The sequence below is a fragment of the Crinia signifera genome, chromosome 5 (genome assembly GCF_055691185.1).
Source record: "Crinia signifera chromosome 5, ASM5569118v1, whole genome shotgun sequence".
Taxonomy (NCBI): Eukaryota; Metazoa; Chordata; class Amphibia; order Anura; family Myobatrachidae; genus Crinia; species Crinia signifera.
In genome coordinates, this window is record NC_139221.1 from 228405293 (window position 1) to 228424800 (window position 19508).

General features: G+C 41.5%; 1 protein-coding gene across 1 annotated transcript in view; it reads right to left on the reverse strand.

Moving 5' to 3' along the window:
• Positions 1–19508, reverse strand: part of COL6A6 (collagen type VI alpha 6 chain) — a 180645-nt gene that overhangs the window by 15371 nt on the left and 145766 nt on the right. The window contains exons 30-35 of the mRNA XM_083188611.1: positions 16399–16434; positions 15314–15376; positions 14424–14483; positions 13448–13483; positions 3325–3361; positions 539–550 (exon numbers count right to left, since the gene is read on the reverse strand). Of these exons, the coding sequence (XP_083044737.1) occupies positions 539–550; positions 3325–3361; positions 13448–13483; positions 14424–14483; positions 15314–15376; positions 16399–16434 (244 nt within the window). The remainder of the gene's footprint in view (positions 1–538; positions 551–3324; positions 3362–13447; positions 13484–14423; positions 14484–15313; positions 15377–16398; positions 16435–19508) is intronic.

Genomic DNA, 19508 nt, shown 5'->3' on the forward strand with positions numbered 1-19508 from the left:
CGTCTGGCTTGGGCTGCGCTGGAGATCTCGCGGTTTTTGCGAGATCTCGCGCATGCCCAGTAAGCCGGGCAGGGGGGGCGACGGGGAGTGCGCATGTGCGGGGCGGCGAGGGAGCCGATAAGGAGAGCCGTTAACGCTGGGCATAACTGGGCATAACGGCTCTCCTTATCGGCTTGGGGGATGTTAATACATCTCCCCATAATGAGTGCCTGCTTCTCCTCGTTATGCAGGAGAAGCGGGACTCGTTATTTCACAAACGTAACAAGCTTAATGATACATCTGCCCCGTTGTGTGTTAAAAGCAACAGCTTCAGTTGCTTGTGTTCATAACATATCAAGTATCAAAAAGTCCTTTAAATGTGCAGTTGCACTGAACAATACCAGCAGCTTACTACTTCCAGGTGTCTTATGCATGGAAACCAACTACTGTATTGAATTATTTACAATTTTAATGTCTAGGAAGGCATCTTCATTATTATGGTCTAAATACATTGCACTTCAGTTGTATTGCTTTAACAAGTTGAGTTTAAGTTTCTTACCTTGACAACATGCTGAAAAAGAAACAGATGTGTATTAATATTAAGGATTAAAACATATGGGGCTAAATATAATGCAAGCTGTCACAGGTGCAGGAGTTTGTGCGAGTCAGCCTGTTTTTATAAGGCAAGACTGGCCTATATTAGAAAGGTGTAGTATAATGGACACACTGAGTATTTTATACACACAAATGTTTCTTTGTACATTGTTGATACAGTCTCCTGCAGCAGGCACTTCCCCATTCATAGCACATGGGTAGAGGGAGCATGGGGATGTGTGGTCCCTGCTACCATATGCTATGCCGCGGCATGCAGCCCAAAAGTGGACACTGTGACATCTGTGTTTGTGTGTGTGTATATGTATATACTGAAGGGAAAAAAAGCACTTATACAACTTAAATAGGACGGTGCCCTCCAATTTAGAGGAGTACTGTCATATTGTAGAAGTGCGAGGGATGGTGGCACTCGTATAGAAAAATACACCAGGCATGGGTTTTAAAGCCAACGTTTCAGAGCCGAGTGGCCCCTTTATCATGGTGCAGGGAAAAATCCTTTGATAAAGGGGCCACTCGGCTCTGAAACGTTGGCTTTAAAACCCATGGCTGGTGTGTTTTTCTATACGAGTGCCGCCATCCCCCCCCACATATATATATATATATATATATATATATAGATAAATGGGTAGCAGGACGGCACTCCAGTGATGTAGCATTCGTCGGTGCCAGGTCATATAATGAAATGCAGTACACTTACACACCACCCCCCCCCCCCCCCCCCCGTGGAAGGATAAAGACCAGCACTCAGACGCAGGTAAGGTGAAGAAAAAACGTGTTTATTCCATGTGCATAGTATAAGCAACACGGGCTGTCCCTGCCGCCATCCCCCCCCCCACATATATATATATATATATATATATACCAAAGCCCTGCACTCTCACCCTTAATACAGGCGTCCGCTGGTGTGCCATTTAAAGAGTACTGCAATAAGCACTCCTAATCACATACCCAATAATCCCAAATAAAGGAAAAAACAGCACTCACCAGTCTTTAGCAGATAGTGTCAAAAGTGAAAGTCCAGAGCTTTAATCCAAATAGGAGCAGCCTTCCGACGTTTTGGTCCCAGCATAGACCTTTATCAAGGCAGTGGCAATAATCCAAAATTACAGCAATCCAAACACAGGAAGGGGGAACTGGGAACGGTCCCAGTTCCCCCTTCCGAAACGTTGGCAGGCTGTTCCTATATGGATTAAAATTGGATTAAAATCATGAGCTGTTTTTTGCCCTTCTTTGGGATTATTGGGTATATATACATGTATATATATATATATATATATATATATATATATATATATATATATATATATATAGCTATAGCTGGCAGGGGGTTCCTAGCAGGAACACAGGCTGTCACTCCAAGGATATTTCAAATGATGCAAAACATTTATTGTGCAAACATGGTGCTATCGACGTTTCATATATATATATATACACACACACACACACACACACACACGCGCGCGCGCGCACACACACACACACACACACACACACACGCGCACACACACACGAAAAAAACTAGATACTGTACAGGAATATTGTCAGTGCCATAAGCATGCAATCATCAATGTCATAACAATGATGTTTACTGACACTTTTTTTTTTTACAACACTTGCTGGTAATGAATGATGACTGAAATCAAGAATACTATACTTTGCATTTCTGATTTTAATGGCACATTTCTGATTTTCAGGGGTCAAAAGAGTAGCACTCTGATTCTCCAATATGATCGTAACATAGGGCCTTATTCTGATCGGTGCGGATTTCTCCGCATGCGGTCGTCCCGCCGATGGTTATCGTCTGCGCATGTGCAGAGGTCACTCTGCGCATGTGCAGGCGATTTCGCCGCACGTATTCTTTACACGCCACACAGGGGGCGTAGAGGGGCGTGAGGGGCTACTTAGCCTCATTACCCTATGCATACGCCCCGCGTTTCATGGGCGTTCCCATGCAAACGCGGGGCGTATGCATGGTAATGAAGCCGTGAAGCGTGTGTAGGGGGCGGGCATCTGACATCGCCGGATGTCAGCTGCCCGCCCCCATACATGATTTCACACGGACAAGTGTCCGTGTGGTCTTGGGTGGCGGGACCTAGTGGAGCGTGCGGCCCTGCATTCGATGTTCGGCCACCATCGAATGCAGGGGCTGCTCCCAAGACGGAGGAGGCGTATCCCCATCCACTTTCATGCGGATCGCCACATATCCGCGTACGGACGGAGGTGGCGATCCGTATGGAAGGCGGGGATTCGCCTGCACGGTCGTGGCCACATATTCTGATCGGGCCGCACCGATCAGAATAAGGGCCATAATGAGGTAGGATATACACTTAGATTGGAACTAGGTAAATTTGGTTAGTATATATATTTTAGAATCAAGTAATACATGACTGACACTGCTGCAATCATGCTAAAGGAGCCCACACACGCACCAATGCCGGCGGTGCGATGCTGTACGATGGGGTGCGCGCTCCCGCGGCACCTCATCGTACAGTACAAAAAGTATGTGCTGCACATACTTTTTGTACTAGCCTTTTCTAGCATAGCATCGCATCGCATGCACATCGTATGCACAAGGCATACGATGCGATGCTATGTGTGCTAGTTAAGCCCACAACGCACGCTGGGATCGTTGCGTGTGTGGGCTCCATTAGGACTGATTAATGGCTAGATAAGCCCTGAGAGCAGAAACACATTACTATGGCAACACAAGAAGAGCAAAAGTATTGCACTTACGACATGTCTTTTGGATCAAATCAATAAGTTCACAAGGCTGTAGAGCAAAAACATGAAAAATGACTCATTTATTGAACATTTATTTTGATAACATGAGTTTATAAAATGACACTTGTGTTCTAAAGCAGCAGAGGGCCACTGAGAGATTGTTTTAATTACACGTAAAGTGTCCCCAGAATGGCTTTGGAGCAGGTGTCTCTCTCATTTCTTCTTGTAACCCATGGAGGATACAGTTCCTTACTTCAATTGCTGTTATGAACCCTAAAACCATGTAGAAAAGCTTCTCCCATTAACTTGAATTGCCCCTATGTGTCAGTATGCCAGTGAGAGTCCAAAACTCCACAATATCCGTAAAATATTGCATACACACATTTAAATTTCAAGGGAGATCTCTACTTGAGTCTAGAGTAATTGTGGAATGATGAGCACCAGTGCTTTCATCTCATATTTTCTAGCATTTTACGCATCCTCTATGTACTGCATAAGAAAATATGTGATCATTGTGGCAAGGGATATGGTGCTCGTATCTGCAGCTCACTACCATCTACCCCAGCTGGCGGGGGATGGCAGATGGCGACTCCCCTGCAAAGATGTCTCCCGCTACATCTGTATCCAAATGTAAATGCTGGGAAATGGTGCTGCTGATGATTCAATGTAAATGTATCTGTCTCTCATTCGTTTTTTCCCCAAAAATGTAACAGTGTAATGTGGGCTAGGGGAAATAAGGGAGATTGCTAGACTAATGAGGGAGAGGGGGAGATTGCTGCTATTTCAGGGAGTCTTCTGCAGAATGGAGGAAGGTAGGCAACTATGGATAGGACAAATGTGATAAAAATGTAATTTAATTTTAAAACATGGAATTGCGTGAAATAGTATCTTCTATATGTGTTAATATGCAACTGAAATTCTGAATGAAGATACTTCAACATAATCTCTGGAGAATATAAATTTCAATGTGATATACTTGGCATCTCTATATATATATATAGTACACAATTACTACTAGAATTTAACAGCCTGCTTTTTTATTTAATAAAAACAGAGAATGTGTCATGTACAAAGGTTTGGGGACCTTGCCAACTAGTGCTTAGGAACTGCAGGTGATTGCTTAGTAACAGCAGGGTAGTGCTTAGTAACAGCAGGGGAGTGCATAGTTACAGTAGGGTGTGCTTAGTGACAGCAGGGGAGTGCTTAGTAACAGCAGGGGAGTGCTTAGTAACAGCAGGGGAGTGCTTAGTAAAAGCAGGGGAGTGCTTAGTGACAGTAGGGGAGTGCTTAGTGACAGCAGGGGAGTGCTTAGTAACAGCAGGGGAGTGCTTAGTTACAGTAGAGGAGTGGTTAGTGACAGCAGGGGAGTGCTTAGTAACAGCAGGGGAGTGCTTAGGGTACTTGTTTCCTAGCACGGCGCCTCCGATTTTGATCGTACTGCATCTTATACAATCGCATCGCATGCAATATAGCGGCATGCGATGCATGTGATGCGATTCGATTTTTAATTGTACAAGCACCCTGATGGGTGCTTACAATGTTAAATGCACCCCCATTGTCAACGCCACCCCCAATATCAACGCCAACCCGAAGTGTGGCGAGCGCAGCTAGCCCACTAGGGGCGGCGGTACGCGTCCTCCGACCTTTTCATACCCCCACTATCCACGTCGGCGTGAAGTTGATTTTAGATAGCGCAGCGAGCCACCGAGCCCGAAGCGTGGCGAGCGGATGCAGATTACTTTACATGTATATATAAACATATAGGCTCATCATTATTAGAACATGATGGTGACCAGATTGTTATGTTTTCTGTTCTGGAATTTGAAGTGGTTATGCAATTTTACTACTGCTGCATATTTAAGGAGACGCAGGCTTATAGTATAGGGGGCAGGGGCTGGCTGTCAACTTGTAGTTGTGGGGGCAAGTCCAGATCACTGGCCCATACGAAACAGCCCACTCTTATAATACATTTAAAAAAAAAACAAGTATTGGTGTTGCTTAACCCAAACACACCCTTTCCCCATTATACACCCCACCCCCGAAACAGCTTCTCTTCTTAATGCTCCTGCTTCTCTGTTGGTTTCTCTCCATGCCCATGATGCTTTAGATAAATGTGCTAGGCATTTATTGAAAGTGAAGCTAGGTTCACTAGAAAGTGCAGAACTGGAAGCCTGACCTGCAGCCTGTAATACTACCACGTGTAGAACATAATCAGAGTGGCTGGAGAGGCTGGCCTATGGTCTACTAGCACCCTGTTAAAGAATTGTTGGTGTGCCTCTCAACCCAACTTTGCATCAGGTGACATCTGCAGGAAAATGACACCTATTACAGGCATGCCAGGTCTGGGAACTGCATTTGAAGATACAGAATTGGATCATCACAACCATTGGTCACATAGTTCTAAACCCACAACCATCTGCTTTAGCTTATTTTCATTGCAAAATTAAATCTCATCTGCAATGGAAATCTTGTACATATCAAAGAAAAAAGAATAGAATTTCTTACACATTTTGATCCTTTAATGAAATAACTTATAAATTAAATAAAGAGAACTATGCCTGATAATGAGCTGTTTGTAAAAGACAATAAATAAATGAACCAGAAAGCGGTGTCTGAAGGGAGAAATTCTAAATAGTTTTCTTTGGATTATAACCCAAATGACAATCACCAAGAACAACTGTTTTTAGATCTGTTGAACATAATAATCAGCGAGAAATGAAATAGTTCATTGGATTTCTGACAGATAATTACAACAACTGGTCTCAGTTTATACAATGTACAGTAATAACAAGTTAACCTAGATGTCAGACACAAAGATACCCTGAGGTGGGAGGTAACCACATGAAGGCCCATGCAGAACGGGAAGATAATGAAGAGGGGGAAGAGAAGGAGAATTATAAGGAGGATAGGATAATTTGTGAAGAGCAATGATTTGTTCTCCTTTCATGCTTTACTTTCAATATTGTGGTTAAGTGGTGTCTGGATATCTTGATTTCATCTTTTAATTGCTGTCATGATATAATTTGTTACTTGATATTCACTTCACTTAACAAAAATCTTTATTTTATAGGGGGAAGTCATTTCTCATGTCACACAATGGACTCACTCTCCTAGTTTACTATAGAGCATGGTTAGCTGCTGGTGGGTTGGTGCCTGCTCCTGATTCCAACATTACATGGGTGCCACCATGTTGGACTAATCAGCTTTCTCCAGTGACTACCCAGGGGTGCCGTGTATAAAAAGTGTCCCCCAGCTGTGGCATTACCCTGCTGACTGTTGGAACATGGTGCTGGTTTCAAATATATGGGGGGACCCCTTGTCCTTTTGTCTGCCATTTATTAGGAACCAGGACTGGCCAAGAGCCCAGTGCTGATTTCTTAAATACAGGGGAACCCCAGGTATCCCCCCCTCCATATTTTTGTGGAAATTAAATTGGATGCCAAGGACAGGGAAGATGTAACCTTTTATATGAACCCCTTTCTGAAAAGAATAGGTGCAGGAGAAGCACAAACACAACTTTAAGAGCTATGTGTGAAAATGCTAGGAGCTTAGGAAATAAAATTCCAGAACTAATTGCAATAATGACAAGGGATGAACTGGATATTGTGGCTATTACAGAGACATGGTGCAATGAAAATCATGACTGGGACATAGCTATACCAGGATATACTTTATTTAGGAAGGACAGAATGGGAAAAATTGAAGGAGGGGTTGCAATATATGTGAAAAAATATATAAAGACTACCTTAACACAAAGTATTGAAGAAAAAATGGAGGCCCTTTGGGTGACCATAAAAACAGGGGAGAAGGTGATTCTTCGTATAGGGGTGATCTACAGACCACCAGGTCAGGAAGAGGAACTAGACAAGAGCCTATTGCAGGACATCAATAAAATGGCATTAAAAGGAGATGTGATAATCATGGGAGACTTTAATCTACCTGATGTAAACTGGGAGCTGCCTGTTGCAAGTTCCACCAGAAGTAGGGACATGCTGAATTCCTTGCAAGGAGCATCCCTCCAGCAATTGGTGAGGAAGCCCACTCGTAAGGACGCAATATTAGATTTAATACTTACAAATGGTGACAGAATATCTGACATAAATGTGGGTGAAAATCTGGTATCCAGTGACCATAAAGCTGTATGGTTCAAAATAAAGACAGAGACTGACTCATCGCGCACAAAAACAAAGGTGTTAGATTTTAGGAAGGCTGATTTTGTAGAGATGGGAAACTCTGTAAGGGATTCTTTGGCGGAGTGGAAGAACTTGGAAGGAGTGCAGGATAAGTGGGAAAAATTAAAAAGTGCAATTCTAAAAGCAACAGAACTTTGTGTCAAAAGAGTTAGGAAAAACACAAGAAAAAGAAAGCCATTGTGGTTTGCAAAAGAAGTAGCAAGTATTGTGAAAGCAAAAAAGTTGGCCTTTAAGAAATTTAAGCAGACGCAGAAGAATGAGGGCAAAGAGGTGTATCTTGTTAGACAGAAGGAGGCTAAGAAGGTAATCAGATGTGCAAAAGCACAGGCTGAAAAGAAAATGGCCCAGTCAGTGGGTAAAGGGGGGAAAACTTTTTTTAGGTATATAAGTGAAAGGAGAAAAACAAAAAGTGGAATAATTAGACTGAAGACAGAGAGTGGAAGTTTTCTTGAGGGGGACAATGTAATAGCAGATAATATTAATAATTATTTCTGCTCAGTATTCACTGCTGAAAAAGAGGGGAAGGGGCCACAGTTAAGTTGCAAGTATAGTCAGAAAACTGAGGGAGAGACAAGTACATTTACAGGGGAGAAAGTCCTCACAGAACTCTCAAAACTGAAAGTGGATAAATCAATGGGGCCAGATGGGATACATCCAAGGATACTAAAGGAGCTTAAAGGGGAGCTGGTAAAACCAATAACAGAATTATTCAACCAGTCACTAGCTACTGGAGTAAACCCAGAGGACTGGAAAACAGCGAATGTAGTCCCACTGCACAAAAGTGGAAGCAAGGAAGAGCTAAGCAACTATCGACCAGTGAGCCTTACATCAGTAGTAGGGAAATTGTAGAATATCTCAAAACCAGCAATTTACAGGATCCAAAACAGCATGGGTTTACTGGGGGAAGATCATGTCAAACAAATCTTATTGACTTTTTTGACTGGGTGACTAAAGTAATAGATCAAGGTGGGGCTGTAGATGTAGCTTATCTAGACTTTAGTAATGCTTTTGATACTGTCCCACATCGCAGACTGTTAAATAAACTTGAAAGCTTGGGATTGGATTCTAAGATAGTTGAATGGATAAGAACGTGGTTGCAGGACAGAAAACAGAGAGTTGTAGTAAACGGAATACAGTCAAAGGAGGGAAAGGTTACAAGTGGAGTACCCCAGGGATCTGTACTTGGACCGGTGCTTTTTAATAACTTTATTGGTGATATTGCAAATGGAATTGAGGGTAAAATGTGCCTTTTTGCAGATGACACAAAGGTATGCAACAGGGTAGACACACCAGGAGGGGTAAAACAAATGATTGAGGATCTAGGTAGATTAGAAAAATGGTCAAGAGAATGGCAACTACAGTTTAATGCCAAAAAATGCAAAATCATGCACTTAGGTCTCAGAAATCCAAAGACTAAATATAGTATAAATGGCACTATAATGGAAACTACTGAGGAAGAGAGGTATCTAGGTGTCACTATTTCAGGGGACTTAAAAGCAGGTAGGCAATGTAACAAAGCAATGAAGAAGGCAAGTCAGATGCTTGGTTGCATAGAGAGAGGTATCAGCAGTAGAAAGAAAGAAGTAATAATGCCACTGTATAGGTCATTGGTTCGACCTCTCCTAGAGTATTGTGTTTAGTTCTGGAGGCCATATCTCCAGAAGGATATAAATACATTAGAGATTGTACAAATAAGAGCAACTAAAATGGTGCATGGCCTACATCACAAAATGTACCAGGAAAGACTAAAATATCTTAATATGTATACTTTAGAGCAGAGAAGGGAAAGGGGGGACATGATTGAAACTTTCAAATATATCAAGGGTTTTAACAAGGTACAGGTGGGAGACATTCTTCACAGGAAGAGGAGCAACAGAACACGAGGACATGAACTGAAACTAGAGGGAAGAAGATTCAGGGGAAGTTTGAGGAAGAATTACTTCACAGAAAGAGTAGTAGATAAGTGGAATAGCCTACCATCAGAGGTGGTAGATGAAAATACATTAGTACAATTTAAACATGCTTGGGATAAGCATATTGATATCCTTACAAAAAAATAAAATAAAATAAAATATGGTTTGAGGTAAAATGTTTTAAAAAAGGGGCAGACTAGATGGGCCAAGTGGTTCTTATCTGCCGTCAAATTCTATGTTTCTATATATAAGGGTATCAAACAATGAATATATTGAACAGATTTATTTCAACAATGAACATAAAAAAAACGAAAAAGTGCAGCAAGCTCGGAACCACCGCACACATGTTGTGTATGGAGACCAGTGTGGATACAGCAGTGTCACCTCCCAGTGTCATGATAACGTCCTCATAACACATTTTGGATAAAACATCCTTCTTCAGGTACAGTTGCAAGAAAAAGTATGTGAACACTTTGGAATTACCTGGATTTCTGCATAAATTGGTCAAAAATGTGTTCTGACCACGTTCTCATGTTTTTATTGAACACACCATGTAAACCTTCACAGTGCAGGGTGGGCAAATTATGTGAACCCCTAGGCCAATGACTTCTCCAAGAGCTAATTGAAGTCAGCCAACCTGGAGTCCAATCAATGAGTTTTAAGGTGTTGGTTTTAAGCTGCCCGGCCCTATAAAAAACACACCAGTTTTGAGTTTTCTATTCGCAAGAAGCATTGCCTGATGTGAACTGTAAAAAAATTGCACCCTATTACATTTACAATTTGTAATTGTTAGAATGGTTAGAATTTGTAATTGTTAGAATGGGAAAACATCTGGATGATATTTTGTATGTGCTATATTTGTTGGTCATAAAAAAAGTGTGATTTTTCAATTAACATGTTTAAAACAGGTGATGGCAATCCTAAATTTACAGGGAAGTCCAGGAACAGAGCATTGTGTCTCTCTCGTAGAGGGTCATGCTGGGAGGTATGGCCTCATGGCATTTTAGTACTAATTACTGATTGGATGCACAGAGTTATGAAGCCCCTGAAGAAGCAGTGTATTTTCAGTAGATTACATCTACAGAGGATATAGTTAGTATAGAAGATATAAAATTTACATTTGGAATCATTTAAACAAGATGTGAAAAGTTTACAAAGCACTCTATTATAATATAAACGGACGTGAACCTGACCTAAATAGAAAGGAATTTAGCATGCAAAGCTTACTGAGTGCAAAATTACATATTTGGAAGAATGTTTATTTCTAAATTAAATAATAATAGCCAAAACTTTGCATGGCTTCAAGCCTCCAAATAAAGATGGCATCTGCAGACTTTTCCAGTTTAAAACCTTAATTACATTTTTGCAATCATGTTTGGCATAGATCTGTTTAACAATCAACACAACAAATTGGACACAATCCATCATATAATTATATCATTGAGGACTTTATATTCAAAGAGTGAGAGAACAGGCTTTTAATGCTGACAAATGAATGACTGATGAACACATTCCCTACTCCTTCTTCCAAAGATTTATTCAGTGACTTAGTTATAAGAACGGTTTGATTTACAGTATTGGTTTATATCTATGCAAAATATGATATAGACAATTATTATAGTTGAATATCTTCCAACTGTCCCGATTTCTGCAGGACACTTGTTTTTTTAGGGCAGCAGTTGCAAGGCCCCCTGTAAGCAGAGCAGCAGTGAACAGATGCCCAGTGCCTGTTCATGGCAGACAGAGGGACTGAGTGACATGCCAGCAGCTCACAGAGCACTTGGCATGCATCCATAGTTATTAAAATGGGGGTAAGGCACGTGGTGATGTCATTTCATTAAGGATGCACCCATTTTGATGAGGACACACCCCTTAACAGGAGCACTCAGCTTTGCACATGGACAAGAGTCCCAAGAGTTAGGAGGTAGTTTTCCAACCAGGAATGGTTTATTTAAAGGCTATCACTTTCTTTTAGTTTAAAAAATAGTTTGTACTGTATTTGCGTTGTGTTATTTCATTTTGTGTCTTGAACCGATAAAAATCCTTTATTCTTCATCTTGAGATGAGTTATACAAGCAGATCATTTTCTGTGTCTACCAGACATTGCCTTGACTTCAGAAGTTCCTTTGGCTTTCATCTGTTAATTCTATCTCTAATTGCAAAATTTCAGTAGAAAATCTGCCCCCACCACAACATCTAGCCTCCTTCTGATTTGTAACAGTCAACAAACTTTAATTTCAAATCATTATTCAATTGCCTTGGGGAGCCAGGGTTAAATTAAGGCTTGGGGCTTGGGGTGCGTGGGCACCTTAAGACAGTGGGGCCCAGGTAATGGGGGGGGGGGTACATTACATGTGCATATCTCCCAGCATGACCCATTCCAGGAGAGACAAAATTTGATGGACTTAATATATGATTGTCATCGCCTGTGTTGAACTATTTAATTTATTATAATGGAATTTCAACACAGGTGATTGTAATCATAAATTAAGAGGGAAAACCAGGTAGGGAAGATCTTGTCCCTCTTGGAATGGGTCATAGGCCTAATAAGTCAATCAAGTCTTGAAGCCTTAAAAGCATAGAATTACCCGGTTGTCCAAATTTCTGTACCTGATACATTTACTGCTTTATTTTTCTTCCTGCTTTATAAACTGTCAGAGGCGTAAGTTCGTCCCAGTTGCCCGGAGGCAAGATGTATATTGGTGCCCCCCCCCCCCCCATATACACACACACACAATCTTATATAAAATATATATTAAAAAGTATCTTATGAAATATAGATCTATAGAGAGAGAAAGCGAGAGAACATATATTTCAGAACTCAGCCACAGATGCTATATTAATGGCTTTCAATTAATGAATTTAAACTCACAGGGGAGGAGAGGTGCCCCCTTGGGAGCAGGAGCCCGGCAGCAGATGACTCCATTGCCTCCCAGAGTTCTGCCTCTGCAAACTGTTTCACGAGCTGAGCCAATAGCGTGCACAGCACGCGTCAATAATAAACTTGATTCACTAAAATCATTATTGCTCGGCTTCCATACCAGATAGACTGATAGTTGATATACCTAAACCTTCCTCGAGAACTGCACTATATAATAGTGGAAACTTCACAAAAATTCATTCAGCTGTTTTCCAGAGAAGCGCGTTCATACAGACAGATGCATTTTGGGGACTTTCTTTGGTACTTATGTAATATCTGGGCTCCCGTTTTTTCTTATGAGACCGCATCCCCTCGCCACGCTTCGGGCACGGTGGCTCGCTGCGCTCGCCACACTATATAAAATCAACTCCATGCGTAGTTGGATAGTAGGGGTATGAACAAATGGGGTGCATTTAACATGGGAGCCCAGATAATACATAAGTACCCTTTCTTTTATACTATTTAAGGATATATATCCCTCCTGTGCAGCACTGTTATATGTGTAATACATATACCCCTTCTGTGCAGCCCTGTTATATGTATAATATATACCCCTCCTGTGCATCCTTGTTATATGTATAATATATATACCCCTTCCTGTGTAGCCCTTTTATATGTATAATATATACCCCTCCTGTGCATCCCTGTTATATGTATAATATATACCCCTCATGTGCATCCCGGTAATATGTGTAATATGTACCCCTCAAGTGTCGCCAGATTACATGTATAAGATATACCCCTCCTGTGTAGCCCTGATATATGTGTAATATACCCATCCTGTGCAGCCCAGTTATATGTATTAAATATACCCCTCATGTGCAGCCCTGTTATATGTATAATATATAACCCTCATGTGCTGCCTTGTTATATGTATAATATATATACCCCCCCCTTTGCAGCCTTGTCAGCCTGTTTTCGAGATTACCGCATTCAGACAGACATACAGATGCGCTTCAGAGACTTTGCTTTATACTATGTAAGGATTACATATGTTTAAGTTAGCAAATAAATAATAAGAGTGCATAATCATAGATACTGTAGATAGAATACAAAATACTAATGATTAATAATATTAAGAAAAAGAGCACATTTTAAATATTACTTACAGACTGTTCAGCTTGACCGTTTATTCCTTTTCTTCCCTGAAGGTAAAAAGAAAGAGTATTAAGGTATGTGGTGACTAAAGGATAGATAGGTATCCACTCCCTCTAGTATACTCCTTGAAAAATGTTCTTTAACCAAAGAAAGGCTCTAGTTATATTTCTTTCCTTTAGAACCAAGGAAAGGATCTGATGATATTCCTTTCATACCTGACCAAGGAAAGGTTCTGATGATACTCCTTTCATGCCTGACCAAGGAAAGGATCTGGTGTTACTTCTTTCATTTAAGACCAAGGAAAAGTTAGGGTTATATTTCTTTCATACCGAACCAAGGAAAGGCTCTCACTACATTTCTTTAATACATGACCAACAAAATGTTCTGGTTTCCAAAGTAAAGGCTCTGGTTACATTGCTTGTATGTAGGACCAACAGAATGCTCTGTTTATACTTCTCTTGTAGGATCAAGGAAAAGCTATGGTTGTACATTTTTCATGTAGGACCAAGGAAAGAGTATGGTCATACTTATGGTGATAATTCTATGATGTACAGTAGGACCAAGGAAAAGCTCTGTTTATACTTCTTAGATGTATTCTAGGACCAAGGAAATGCTGTTGTTGTATTTCTTTCATGTAGGACCAATGAAAAGCTCTAGTGATACTACTTTCCCATGGTCCTCAAGAGCTATTAACCATTCATGTTTTTCCGACCACTTAGCTGGTGCATAGGTGTAGTCATTCCTGTCACATTTTTAAACATATGGTGCATTCATTCCTAACCGACACATTTTACAGATGCACAGGTAGCCTGGAAAGCATGAACTGTTTTCTGCTCTTGTGATACTTCTCTTTTCTCCATTCCAAAACCAAACAATACCTTTTTATACCACTGTACCTCAAAAATAGTCCTCCCATGACTAATGTAAAACTGAAAATGTAAATTGCAGTGGAAAAGAACAAGGTATCCATTTTGTAGTTAGGCTTACCCTCCGACCAGGTGGTCCTGGTAGTCCTCGTTCTCCAATATCACCATTATCTCCGGATTTCTGTGTTAAAACAGTATTGTTAGTAAATAACAGATAAATGTCAAACACAAATGAAAAGTACCTTTAGCAGACCTTGCCGGGCCCTTACAACAAGCCTGGGCCACGGGAAACACCCCTCACTGCAGGGCTGGCTCTACCATTAGGCAGCTTTAGGCAGCTGCCTAGGGCGCCGGGATCTGGGGGGGCGCCACCAAGTATACCGATCAAAAAATCAATGATGTCTATCAGGATCCTTGTTGTACTTACTGCAGGTAGCGGCTGTGGAACCTCTAAACCTCAGTTCCATACTTTCCCTTGGGGCATATTTCCCTACTTTGCTGCCCCCTCCTCCTTGGACTCTGTTGTGGGTGGCAAAGGGAGGCCTCCAGGGAAAGCAGGGGACATGCCCAACTTCCGGGGGGGCTGGGAGGACCACCTGATTTTTGGGAGCCTCCCCTCCATTCCAGAAGGTTAGGCAAGAACAACTTGAGGGGTAGGAAAATGGGTTTTGGTGGCAGTATGGGGGGGGGGGGGGGTCGGGTAGTGGACAGTAGGTTGAAATTTTGCCTAGGGTGCTGAGAAGCCTTGCATTGGCCCTGCCTCACTGCCCTAGCATCTTCCTACATGGCTATCTGTAAACGTTCTAGAAGATATTAGCAAATGTGACTTCACAACCCTATGCACTAAGGCTACCTGAAATTAGTTAAAATCAATTGTACTAGTTTATATTACTTTTAATTTGTGAACAACATGATAATTAAGAGGAGGACAGTATTGAATTAATACAGTATCCTGACAAATATAAAAACATGGTCTCTATGAAATATACAATATTTTGGCTGATACTTAACACTTTCTCCAGGAAAACCCTTTGGTCCACGATCTCCTACTATACCCGAATCTCCATGCACTCCCTGGAAAACATTGAATATATTACAATAATATATATTCAATTCATTTTGATGAAAGTTTATTCTATAATGTCAGTGCATTGCCATAACATATCTGCTGACATGATCGCCCAGTCGTGCCGTATCCTACCAAACACAGTAGCATATTATTATATGGATGGAAGTGCTATAAGTGATATTGTCTTCAGCAGGTAGAAAGTACAATTCGACAATACTATAAAAGCAATAACTAGTCATATTACTACATGGCAACTATAAGAGAGAAGGATATTACTATTTAAAGATGTGAATTTCCTAATGGTTCTATAAATGAAAAGAGGTGAATCACATTCTGTCTATCATTTCTCTACTGCATCCTAGAGAATGTTAAACAGCATCTGATTGGTGGCTATAAGCAACATCACCAAGATGGGTAATTTAACAAGTCAATATTATTTAGAATTGTTTGGAGAAATTATGTTGCTTAAGTATGTAACAGGGATCTAGTAATTCAAAACATTGATGACCGAGTTATGTCTTGCTAAGGCAGATGACTGCTAAGCTTTGACTACATGACCAGTATTGTAATGCACTGAAGGTAATAATAAGGCAACCACACATGTATAGTAACATATACTACAAGCTGCTTGGCCAAGATGATTGGTGAAGTTGGTGCCTAGGGAAGTCATGAATCAGGCAGTGAAAAGAATGAATAAGTAGACTATTGGAGAGGTTGCCTATAGCAACAAACCAGCATGTACCTATCATTTTATAGAATGTAATTAATGTTATTACTGAATGCTTTCTTAAAGGTGATTGGTCGCTTTGGGCAATTTCTCCACTGGTACACTTCATTCTTTTCACTGCTTTATACATCAACCTGCTTTTTGTCTTTTGCCTTTGCATTAGACTTCTGCATGTGTCATGAAGGTGTGCTTGTGCTGATGATTGTTTATGGATTTGTGTCCAACTCAATCAGGCCCAGTACACATGATATACATATAGAGAAGTAATAAACACACAGTAGCATTGACATGAAGAAATACCTTATTGCCGCTGTGTCCTGTGAATCCTAGTTGCCCCTGTGGACATAAATTAATGATTTCTAATATGTAGACAAGCACATTGAAAAGGTGCAGTTTTATTGATAAGAATTGCCCACCTCCCTGATAACGTATTGCACATGGGAGGTCTCTAATACCCCTTTAACACTGCTTAGCCAGGTCGGATCGGGGATCATAATCCCGAGTCCGACGCTGGTCCGGCAATTCACATTAACCGGGGTCGCACATTAAACAGGTTTCCCTTCTTATAATCCAGGTCAAATTGCTGGATTGACCTACCCGGGTTATACGCTATGGTGCTTTCATACGTTACCTCAACCCACGTCCATACGTCACCAACCCATCAATAACCGGAGTCCGAGGTGCGATGTAAAAGAGGTATGAATGATAGAGCAGCTGTAAATTTACTACAATATGAATGGCTACGAGCTCGTAGCCATTCGTACCCGTATACGGCCGTAAATTTGTATTTCCGAATTTACAAAGGCCATTATATGGCTATTCGTCTTCTTTTTCTAGGCATATTCATATTGGTGAATACAAATGCATATGCCAAAGAAAGAATATGAATGGAACTAACCTTTCATTTGAATGGTGATTCCACATTTAATACCAGGCTGTATATAAATATGGCTGGTATTTGACCCGAAAATACAAATTTTTCAGGTTAATTTTGCTGAAACCTGCACAGTCAGTCAGATCTGTGCAAGCTTCTCTGTGTATAAAACCAGTGTATATAACCAGCCCCAGGCTCAAAGACCCAGTCCTGGTTGTAGAAATACAGAGGGCAAACAAGTTGGGGTCCCCCTGTATTTCTATAACCAGCACCAGGCTCATGGATTGGTCTTGGTTCCCAAATATGGGTGACAAAATGATTAAGTCCAACGGTATTTTGACAACCAGCACCGGCGCAAAACAATTTTTTCTAAGGTGTTTGTATGATTTAGAGGGGGTGAGTGTGGATCGAAGTGACTAAAGATTAGACTACTCTGAGACACACCTCCTGGCGCTTAGCAGTTTTTAAAGTTGAATTTTAATAATATAAAGGGTTTCCACAGCTGCAGCATACACTCCAGTGAGCCCGTCTCGACTCACACAAAAAAAGAATACAAGGGGGGGAATTTGAAGTGGATTGCGCTGCTGATTAAAAAAGTTTTGAAAACAACACACTGATTGGCTGAGAGAAGATGAATGAAATACTGGACACACTGTTAAATTTATAATTTTATATGGAAAAATACATCAATAAAAATACATACACTTGATACATACAAATATTCAATAAATTTATACTAAAAATATCTCATAAAAAGAATCCCTTGGTTAGGAGGAAATGTATCTGTGGCTCATAGATTCACAGCCAAGTAGCCTGTTTTATAAGGTTGTATAACCAAAAAAGATTTATATAGAAGGTGGTGGTTATGATGGAAAATGGAAGAAAAAGTCCAGTTTATATACAGTCAAGTGGTAATTTGATTTGAAAATATAAATCGCAGGTTGTAATCTTATTGCTCACCCTTGAAGATATTACTTGCTCCGTGCCAGTATATGGGGATACCAGCGAGCGGTCTCAGGTGTTAGAGGATGGTTGTTCCTTTTCTGATGCGACTTGCACTCCTCTCGGGTTCTCGCCGGTGTAGCCTGCCTGTAGTCAGGTACGTATTCACCGCACCGACCACGGCGGTAAAGGAGTGTGTCGAACAGTTGGTGAGATGCTCCGCTCTGTATGGAGCCCCGGCTCTCCTGATGTAGTGTGGAGAGCGGCTGGATGAAAACAGCTGATTGCCGGCAGCGAGGGGAGGAAGCTGCACTTCAGCTGTAGGGCAGGGAATGAGGACGGCGGTGAGCCCCGGCTCTCCTGATGTAGCGTGGAGAGCGGTTGGATGCAAACAGCTGATTGCCGGCAGCAAGGGGAGGAGGCTGCACTTCAGCTGTAGGGCAGGGAATGAAGACCGCGGTAAGCCAGCGGATGAACTTATGCTGCGATGCGCTTGTCTTGAAAAAGTTCCCAGCAGACCACGGGAACGAAACGCGTTGACGTCATCACACACCTGGTTAGGTGTTCTACCTGACATACTTCCAGCCTCCAGCCTGTTTCATACTACACGCTGCCGGTAATCTAGCCGCCTCACACTGAACAAGCGCATCGCAGCATAAGTTCATCCGCTGGCTTACCGCGGTCTTCATTCCCTGCCATACAGGTGAAGTGCAGCCTCCTCCCCTTGCTGCCGGCAATCAGCTGTTTGCATCCAACCGCTCTCCACGCTACGTCAGGAGAGCCGGGGCTCACCGCCGTCCTCATTCCCTGCCCTACAGCTGAAGTGCAGCTTCCTCCCCTCGCTGCCGGCAATCAGCTGTTTTCATCCAGCCGCTCTCCACGCTACATCAGGAGAGCCGGGGCTCCATACAGAGCGGAGCATCTCACCAACTGTTCGACACACTCCTTTACCGCCGTGGTCGGTGCGGTGAATACGTACCTGACTACAGGCAGGCTACACCGGCGAGAAGCCGAGAGTAGTGCAAGTCGCATCAGAAAAGGAACCACCATCCTCTAACACCTGAGACCGCTCGCTGGATATCCCCATATACTGGCACGGAGCAAGTAATATCTTCAAGGGTGAGCAATAAGATTACAACCTGCGATTTATATTTTCAAATCAAATTACCACTTGACTGTATATAAACTGGACTTTATCTTCCATTTTCCATCATAACCACCACCTTCTATATAAATCTTTTTTGGTTATACAACCTTATAAAACAGGCTACTTGGCTGTGAATCTATGAGCCACAGATACATTTCCTCCTAACCAAGGGATTCTTTTTATGAGATATTTTTAGTATAAATTTATTGAATATTTGTATGTATCAAGTGTATGTATTTTTATTGATGTATTTTTCCATATAAAATTGTAAATTTAACAGTGTGTCCAGTATTTCATTCATCTTCTCTAAGCCAATCAGTGTGTTGTTTTCAAAACTTTTTTAATCAGCAGCGCAATCCACTTCAAATCCCCCCCCCCTTGTGTTTGTATGATTTATTTATTCATCTGTGGAATTACAAGTACCAGCAGGCCCTTTAATGCTGGGAC